This window comes from Tubulanus polymorphus, chromosome 8, assembly GCF_964204645.1.
Source record: "Tubulanus polymorphus chromosome 8, tnTubPoly1.2, whole genome shotgun sequence".
NCBI lineage: Eukaryota > Metazoa > Nemertea > Palaeonemertea > Tubulaniformes > Tubulanidae > Tubulanus > Tubulanus polymorphus.
In genome coordinates, this window is record NC_134032.1 from 9,823,532 (window position 1) to 9,833,379 (window position 9,848).

Genomic DNA, 9,848 nt, shown 5'->3' on the forward strand with positions numbered 1-9,848 from the left:
ATAATTAAAGATGTGAACTTAAAAGCAATCTTCTCTACACGAATTTCCCAGTATTTTGAAATATTTCCATCCCCTTAATAATGGTTTTTGAAAGTAGCCCACCGCTCAGTAAATCTCAGAACAAGTTTTTTAAAACTAATTAAGGCGTTGGCAGCTTGCCAGGGTTTAGTGTAAGCTTATTGATTTGAGTGCTGAAACAGTGTTGCCACTCTCCGTCAAAACTGAGTAGTTTTTCCCACACAGGACCAACATGCCCGCCGGTCTAGAACCATGGAAAATAACGGTATTTCATCGTTTAATCGCCTTGCTTCATAAGATCACGCATCACTCGCTTCGAATCGCACATAAAACGAACACTTTGACTTGAGAAGAGTTTTTCCAAAACTTTTTGAGAGGGTTGAGAATTAGGACATGAGGCACCCGAAAACAATTTCACATCAAAACCCGCTTTAAAAGTCATCAACCTTTTCGGTATCTAAAAATCATCATTAAAATTCATTTATTTATCAAAAAAACTGAACTGAATACAAAAAAGGTGTACAACTTAATTTCTTAGTAACTTCAGTATAGATGAATAAGGGTTTTAGAAAACAACGGTCCGGCAAGCGGCAGAAGCTTGCCTAAAACGTCCCCTATTCCCTCACGCCTTAATCTTATCGAGTAAATGGCACAGGACCAATGTGTCTTTAGTTACTCTGTGAGCAGGTTTGACTCAAAACAAAAATCCATAGACAACTTAAGCGAAACGTCGGGGATTCCGACTTCTGCCGTCTACGAACAAATCACGACTATCAATCATAGCGTCCCTAGCAGCGAACTCAGGGCAGTTTTTGGGCTAATAAACTGGTATTTTGCATATTCGTCGAGGGATCGAACCCTGTCGATCGGGTCAGAGAAATGTCAGGTATCGCGAAAAATCGCATTAAAAGTAGCTGGACCCCGTTAACAAACGAACAAGCGAACTGCAAGGTAAAAACTTCACTTCCTGGTTTCTGTCAAAAAATTCAAGGAATTGCTCAACTGAATACCAGCACAGGCACTTGAATATGGGCTTTGATAATGGATAAATATTTGATAATTTACCAACGTTAATCCTACTTCGATAGATCCGCCATGTTTTATAATAAATTTACCCATGATGCAACGTGCGCCCGTCGTTTAGCTACTATACAGAAAGGCTGGAATTGGAAACGATCCTATCTCCGTAATGCTCAAATCTACCCGCAGTTATCGGGACAGCCGAACACTGCCGATGATTGCCGAAGTACGTCCTTAGTGTCAATTTTAATCCTGAAATATAAGGAGCGCCCATAATTTCAATTGTAGATGATTTTTTTGGAAACATTGACACTGTTTTAGCTCCATTAAAGATTTTAAATGGCAACAAAATTGATTTTTGAAAATTCGCGATGCCTCTTCGGGATTGCTGTGACGTCATCTGTCCCGATAACTGCGGTTAGATTTAAGCATTACGGAGATAGGATCGTTTCCAGCCTTTCTGTATAGTATAGCTAAACGACGGGCACGCTTATCGGAATGAGGAAGGCTGAAATAACGATATGGTTTCTTAGATTTTGGTGTGTAGTTATCGAGGTATGGCACTTTAAAGTTTAAAGATTTGAGCAGTGTCTTCATATTTCAATACATCAACCACGTGTTTGTGCCCGGGGTGATGGTAATGCCAGGGAAGGAATCAAAAGACATGACATTCTATTCCTTTTTTGTGGATCTTTGCTTAGAATTGCATTCATTATGAGAAGAGCTTCAATCTTGATAAACTTGATGTTATTATTTTTTGTAGATCTTCGAAGAGAGGCGAGCATTAGTCGGAAAATGGGTCAGTTGAAATTCAACATCTACCCCAGCACAGCACAGGGGCCTGCTACAATGTCACCCCTCTGTATACTATAGCACTTCTCCAGGCAAGGGCGGATCTAAATGCGAGCGTCAGGAGCATGTGTGTTCCTGTCGCAAATTTTCGCCCTTTTGAAAAACGACAGCGATTTCTCTTATAGATATTCCTTTAATGTCACTCCAGTGCCTAGAAATTGCATAAGCATGCACTAAACTTACAAAACTTTCCAGGCCACCATTTTGTTTGAGCCCACTCCCTCGGTGCCGTGCAAACCCTGTAGGTACTTGCCCTTCTTCACAGTATGCCGTTTTACTTTCTTTTTGCTCCTGTCGAATTCAGACCCCTCGATCCACCCCTATCTAGAGATAATTGAAGTAAGCGAGGATTTAGAAGAAAACCCTTACACAGAGCAGATCGGACCGCAATTAACAAAAATATAAAACCCCTCAAGTAGTTATCTGATCTGGCTAGATAATCACTGAGGTGGGGGGTTGACTCCAGTTGTGCCAGGCCTCTGTGGTCATCCTTTCCATAAAAAAACAAATACAACGGGAGGAGTTAGTACTAGGCTATATAGGTTTATTTGTCTCATGAGCTTTCACTACGAATGTATAGGCCTAGTAGCTAACCTATGCCTAGTACTACTCGTCACATTGTATTCATTCTACACCCGGTTAACCCTTTCAGTGCGTCTACACCGCAGTGCGGTGTATGAATCGGTGATGGATTTTGCTAGTACACCGCACTGCGGTGTATTGATGTAATTAGTAATTAGTTTTTATCTCTATTGAAAGATGGCAGCTCCTGTCAAACATAGTGAAATATTAGTAACTAATGATACACTGCGCCGCGGTGTAGACACACTATAGTGGTATTCCAGTTATTCAGCACACTAGGGTGGAATTTTTCAAATTATCTCCAGCACTATAGGGTATTGATTAGTCAGCACTGAAAGGGTTAACAGGCTCCTCTATGAATTTTCTCATGAAAAAAACAACTATTAGAATATTTCTCCCTCTGATTTCTCTCCAGTTCGATAAATGGACGGACGATCAGCGGAGGAAAGTGTTGCAGGATTTATTGCTGAAATGTAAAGTGAAACAGTTACAATTCAGCGGAACGATTATAAATCAGAAAGTTCCGGTTTACAATGACGACTTCACGCGGCGTTTACCGAGGGTCATCTGTTTATACATTATGGGATTCCTGGATCCTCGCAGTTTGTGCAGGTGTTCACAGGTAAGACGACACCTTCGATCCCCCTTTGACATCATCAAATTTCTGTATGATATCACGAAATTACATATCAGGGGTGGGTTTCATAGATGTGGAAGAAAAATAGTCCCTGGGAACATTTTGAAATTTGTCTATTATAACCATGGTTTCTCATTGTAACTATGGTGGTTGTTACCCAGATTGAGGATTTACCCCTAGGGATAACTTTGATACTTAGTCTATGAAACCGGGCCCAGGGTTATCCGGAAGACACTTCCAGAAAAGATGCCTGCTTCCATGAAACCCCCTATGACATCACAATATTACCTCTATAGATACTTCGAGTAAAGATTGCCGCCTTCAAAAATCATCCTATGACATCATCAAATTGATTAGGCCTACTGTAAATCCCCCTAAGACATCACAAAATTGCATACCGGGGTACTATGACCGATGCTTCCAGAAAAGACGCTTCCATAAATCCGTCTATGACATCATGAAATTAACCCTAGATGCTTCCAAAAAGGAAGGCCACCTTCATAAATCCCCCTTTAGACATCTTTAGAATTACTACTACACCTCTTCCGGAAATGGATGGCTCCTCCAAAAATACCGAAATGACATCATCAAATTGTTGTTATGCATATAAGCACCCCTCCAGGTAAAGTGGCTGCTTCTATAAACCTCCTGTTATGGTTATCACATTGTTCTGTAGGTATGTTGGTTTTGGAAGCATTTATCCGAAGCTGATCAGATTTGGATGCCGAAGTGTCTACGTTTAGGTTGGTATTTGACGTTCGTTCCGAGTCCGTACGAAACCGGAATCTGGAAACGAAACTACATCGAAAACATTAAAAGTCTACAATACCTGCGACCTAAGGTAAGAATTTTACTTCCAGATCGAGCCTGATAAGGTTAACGGGTCAATGCCTAAACTTGTTAAAAACGATTTTCAGGAAATCCCAGCAATGCCGGCGGATGACAAAAGAACAGAAACGGAAAAGACAGAAAGAACTGTCAGCATAAAAAAGCCGAAAGCGTCGCCGATTCGAGCGTGGAGAGGCTCGGATCCACGGCCTCAAGATACGTGGAGATTCAACTATTTAGACAATGACGATGAAATACAGAAAGTCCAAAAGTTGTAAGTTGCGTAGCTTTGAATGTAGATTGTATGATTGGTTTAGATGACTTCTGGGGCCGGTTGCTCAAAAGTTGGTTAGAGATAACCAGTGGATAGTTGATATGGTGACAATAGAAATTTCATTTTTACTATGGTATTTATCCGCAGGTTATCTTAAACCAACTTTTGAGCAACTGGCCCCTGAAGTTTTCACCTTGTTACATGGGTTAAAGAATCAAAATGAACTTAGACTGGTTTTATCTTAAGTCTAAACGGTGGAACTAAATCAAATAAAGCTTAACTTGGTCTTATCTCATAAAGACTTGGAGTGAATAGTTGTTGAATTATTTTTTCAGGCGTCAAAAAGGCCTGTACGGCCCGGAGGCTGAATTGATTTCGGCGCAAGCAAAAAGTAAAGTAAAAACCGGTCGTGAGAATCTGTCGCGACAGAAGAGAAGCAAATCCCTTACGGTGAGTTCAATTATTGTTTTGTTAAAATCTCTCCGTTAGAATTGAGTATTTTTGTACGAGTTTCGAACAAATCTTTTTTATATTTTACAGAAGTTGAATGGCTATATCCGTAAAGAGGAACCGCTCGGAGAGGACGGACGTCCGAAATGGGCGACGCACAAATCCGGATCACCGTTCGTTAATCAGAGTTATATGGGCGACACGAAGACGGGGCTGAATGCCGGAGTCCGACCGGGGCCGGTTGTCAATCTGAGGAAAACTACCGTCAAACGAACCCCCAGAGACCCGCCATGTAAGATTTAGAATTTCCTAGAAATTGGGCCATTTTATTGACCCCTTTCTGCTTATTTGTATAGTCCAAACCCTTTCTGCCTAAGGGTATTTGAATAGTCCAAACCCTTTATGCCTATTTGCTTAGTCTAATTGTATGTATAAAATGGCCAAATTTTTTGTCCCTATCCCTCTCTTTGCTATAATTCTCTATTTATTCATTTTTCAGCTTCGGAACTGTTCAAGTCCACGCCGTGGCAACTACCTGGGGAGGATGCTCTTGAAGACGTATGAAATCAATGAATTCGACCCGTAAAATACTTAATTCATCCATAAATAGTTGCCACATTTTATCAAATTGTAAAGAAAGAACCACTTTTTCAAAACAGGGTTTAGACCTAGTTGTCTAAATGACAAATTTTAGATTTACATATTTATCATTATTTATTCATTCCGTCCTAGTTTATGATGATGTCATAGTGGGATTAAGGGATTTCTTTAGAGGTGTATAATTTTATAAAGTCATAAACAATTAATTATTTTTGAAGCCAGTCACCTTTCTGGAAGTTTCTAGGGATAATTTCATGATGTCATAGAGGGATTTATGGAGGCAGCCATCTTTTCTGTTGATTCTTATGTCATTTAGGGGTGTATCATTTAAATTCCATGTGAAGTTGGTAAATTTTCTGTAATCGTGTAACTCAGTTTTTTTTGGGGGGGGGGGAAAATTATCAATTTGTTTTAAATCGATATTTTAGCGTCGGATATAGCTCTGTCTTCTAATCCATTTGTGAAAATAATTTGCCAAATATTTTAATCAACGATAAGTATTATATTTCGATAAAATATCATGGAGCAATTTCGTGAAAACTTTTCTACATTTTGTAAAAGTAAACAAAAATTAAACTCACTTTTTTTCTGTATACATGTAGAAATAAATTAATATATTTTCTATAGAAGTTGTTCAAACTCTTTTTTTATTTGTGAACCATCATCTCTTTGTCCGAGAAGGTTGCGGAGTACAGACTGAAGGGTCCAGGCTATACCTAGACTCTGTCCTGAATCTATGTTTGGAGTTTAGGCTAATCATTGGAAATAATCTGAATTTTTACACGAGCGAAAACATGGGGTGTAATCGAACAAAATAGTTTTCCAATTACCCAATCCTGCATGAACTGCAGTGGCGGATCCAAACCGTGGTGCTGGTAGTAGCCTACATGAACATTCTATGTGATCAAGATAAATTAGCAGCCTTTTTTTAATTATGAAACTGCCTGTCAAAAAAAGGAGAAAACCGGGTAAATAGACAAAACTCTCATTTCTAAAAATCTATATTTCTGAAAGTGCCTAATTCTGTTGGTACAATGGTTGGAGGTCACCCCTGAACTGGGGATGGATTTGGGATGCAGCTTGTCTAGCCTGAGGGTGTGGTTCCAGGCAGATTGACATGGAACTGGATAAATGGCCCTATATGCAGCGTAATCATTGATCTTTCCCCTCAAAAACACCCACTGCTCGGTGGTTCAACCACGGCTTAAGGTTCAGGAAGACATTCAAAAATCCCTCCTTTGTCGAGTGACCGGAGTCCTCGGTGAAATCGAAACCTCACCACAAGAAAATAATAAATACCAAACCCGCCTGTTTTAATCTGAGCATTGTTTATTATTTTATTCATTTATTATTATTATTCATGTTCGTAGTTTACAAATCTCGCACAAGAAAGTTCAAGGTCATCGTACAATAATAATAGTGTCGCGAAATACACGGGCACACTCTTAAAATAAACCTAATTCCCACTTCCTGTGAACACTCGCTCACACTCACTCGCCGAGACACTCACACTGAGCTCAGAATGCACATTACTTATAAATAACATACACTTTATATATATATTTATATATTCTCATTATGATATTGTGAACATCAATAAATTACACAGGGTTCTACGGGTTTTTCCAATTTCATTTCCATACCTTTTCCGTAGCCAGATTAAAAGATTTTCCATAAGTTACACATCACCCACCTGGAACATGTGCTTTCTAAGTAAATAAGTGCCGATTATTTATACCATCGACAAAGCGTTTTCATAAAGTTTGAAAAAACTTCGAAATAGAAGGAAAATTTTGTTTTGAGACCATTTCATGATTTAACACCTTTTCCATAGCCATGGAGAAAAAATCTTTCTAAGCTTTTAAATTGGGCCTCGTAAATTTTTCCCGTTTCCCAAAACATTGCAAAACCCGTAAGAACCCTGATGACAGTAAAACCAGCTTCAACATGCAGGTATCAAACTTAAGGGGCAAGTTGGCCAAAAGTTGATTAAAGTCAACCAGCGGATAAACGCCATAGTGACACTTGAAAAACAAACCACATTGTCTGTTCACCAGTTAACTCTAACAAACTTTTGGGTAACTTGCGTCAGGCCTGGCAATCGCCCCATTAAGACATTCGGCAACCCCTCAAAAATTGGATAAATTGTAACAATAATCTAACGAATGAGGGATGAAGGGCCCAGCCTGAGGGGGGTCAAGGCCCCGCAGGTTTTAACTGCTGCAGCTTTGATACCGGCCAGTATTTACTGTATTAATTGACTCTTGTGTAGAACTTTAATGAATTTGTAGTGACTCGTATGAAATATAGGTGGCAGTACTATTTCTCGTGTGACAATCGTGGGTTCGACCGTAAAGCACGAGTCGAGGGTTAAGAATTTCGAAATTTCCTTATACAAATAGAGAATTCCACGCATCGCTTTTCAAACCACTACGTTAAGTATGACACTTGAAAATAATAGAATACAACAATCCCATTTCAACAGACAAAATTATATAATCCTGAGAGGCATCCAGTTCCCAATTCTTATTCAGATTTGACTTAATCATATAAACTCTACAGTCGAAATTAGTTCATTTTCAATTCAATAATTCAACCAAAAGTCAAAATCAGTTCTTCGATTGCTTGAACCCGAGCAGTCAAAAAAGTTTGTTTTCAATTTTATTCAACTCAACTGTTAAAATTAGTTCTTCAAATTGCTTGAACACTCTACAGTCAAAATTGGTTCTCCAAACGCCCAAACTCTACAGTCTAGTTCTCCAAATGCTCAGACTCTACAGTCAAAATCATTCTCCACTCTACAGTCAAAATCATTCTCCAAACTCTACAGTCAAAATCATTCTCTAAACTCTACAATCTGTTCTTCAAATTACTTGAACTCTAGTCAAATCAGTTCTCCAAATGCTCAAACTCTACAGTCAAAATTAGTTCTTCAAGTGCCTGGACTTTACAGTCATAATTAGGTCTGCAAATGCTTGAACTCCACAGTCGAAAAAAGTTCATTTTCAACTTACTTCTACTCGACAATCGAAATTGAACTGCGGAACTGGGACCTCCGACGGTTGTCTCATCCAACGAACTTCGGGGCAACACAGGAAAATCAGGGGGGGATACAAACACCAAACCGAGGTTTAGGGGGGTAAAACTCAACAAAAAAAAGAAAACAGCCCACAATTTATGCACAAACAAACATCGAACATTCATTAAATTTACAAATCAACAATAATTCTGTACATAGAGCATAGTTTAAAGAAGGGCAATGTCGATGGCATCACCTCCTGTTCGACCAGAACAGTGTTGATCATGCGCTGAAATTTCTAATTCCGATTATAAAATCTAACAAACATTTCCGAATCTTCAACTCGGTATACGGTCCTGATTTCTAGCGAACTCCATTTTTTTCATCAATTTTGACAGCGCGTCAAAGGGGGGTACACAAAGTGAAAACTAGACTTGGTTCTGCAGTTTCGGTTAAAATCTAACCATATTAGGAATCCCAAATTTTCAAGCAAAGATTTCGGACTAATCTACAAAACTGCAGAACTGGATACTCAGGAATTTCCTACTCTTCCGCCCCCCCCACAAAACTTTCCGTACGAAGTTGCATCATTGAAGTACGTATGTACATTATATATCACTACTTAAACACGGAAGACAGTCGCCGTGGCAACGACGGCAACAATGGGGTTGGATTGTTCAACTCAAATATTTCGAAATAAATTCCCGATGATATATATATCGTCCTTAGTTTTCTGCCCTGTAAATAAATTTCAAAACCGACAAATCATTTCCAAATATACAAAAACCTATCACATTCAAAATACACAGGAAATAATTACTATCAATATTAATATTATTATTATTGTTATTAGTATTTACCAAACATACCATATTTCATTTTTTTATATATATATATATATATCTATAATTTTCTTGTATATATTTTACAAATGGATACTATTTTCTGATTTAAGGGTTACACGCATGTGCTAGTGCACTCAGTAAACCTTACCTCACTCAGGCTGACTTTGAACTCGCACCTTCGCGCTATAATTGTTCCGAGTGATATACGCCTTCAAATACCGGCCGTGGTATGAAAACCAGTAACAGAAAGGTTGCGGCCTAAATGCCGTCATATTCATGGGACCGGTTGCTTCGAGATTGTTAGAGATCACCGTACGAGGCATTAAATTGAAAAGCTCTTTTAGATAAACCATGTCACAAAAGCCAGGAGCAGAAATATCGTTTTCTATAACCATGGCACAGGAGCAAGTTAGTGAAAGGTTAAACCATGGTAACAGGGCCAGTTGCTATAAAGTATGGTACAGGAACTAGTAAGCAACTTAATGTTTGTATGGTTGTACCGTGTGTACCAGGTCCGTCGTAACAGGGCCAGTTGCTGAAAAGTTGTCTTGCATGACCATGGTACAGGAGCTAGTAAGTTAATGGTTCTACCATGTATACCATGGTTTCAGGGCCAGTTGCTGAAAGTTAGTTTTTTATTACAATGGTACTAAAGCTAGTTAGCTGGCAACCAAAACTTCAAAGATTCAAGAAATTTCTCGATGACTTCTACATCAGCTTAGG

At 39.0% G+C, this 9,848-nt stretch overlaps 1 protein-coding gene across 2 annotated transcripts; it reads left to right on the forward strand.

The window, feature by feature from the left end:
* Positions 1 to 175: 175 nt before the first annotated feature.
* Positions 176 to 5,837, forward strand: LOC141909752 (F-box only protein 16-like). Of its 2 annotated transcripts, none has more exons than XM_074800353.1 (8): positions 176 to 283; positions 1,802 to 1,837; positions 2,888 to 3,094; positions 3,786 to 3,950; positions 4,027 to 4,211; positions 4,547 to 4,661; positions 4,752 to 4,953; positions 5,161 to 5,837. In XM_074800353.1, the coding sequence occupies exons 1-8, from the start codon at positions 251 to 253 to the stop codon at positions 5,223 to 5,225; spliced, it is 1,008 nt and encodes a 335-aa protein (XP_074656454.1). In that variant the 5' UTR covers positions 176 to 250; the 3' UTR covers positions 5,226 to 5,837. The 2 variants fall into 2 exon arrangements, with proteins under 2 accessions (XP_074656454.1, XP_074656453.1); XM_074800352.1 differs by lacking the exon at positions 176 to 283 and adding an exon at positions 781 to 969.
* Positions 5,838 to 9,848: the final 4,011 nt, after the last annotated feature.

Excerpts from the sequence above, each read along its gene's own strand:
- LOC141909752 (XM_074800352.1), top strand. The coding sequence starts at position 898 with ATGTCAGGTATCGCGAAAAATCGCATTAAAAGTAGCTGGACCCCGTTA. Across the intron at positions 970-1,801 it reads ACGAACAAGCGAACTGCAAG|ATCTTCGAAGAGAGGCGAGC; the intron begins GTAAAAACTTCA and ends TATTTTTTGTAG. Across the intron at positions 4,954-5,160 it reads AACCCCCAGAGACCCGCCAT|CTTCGGAACTGTTCAAGTCC; the intron begins GTAAGATTTAGA and ends TTCATTTTTCAG.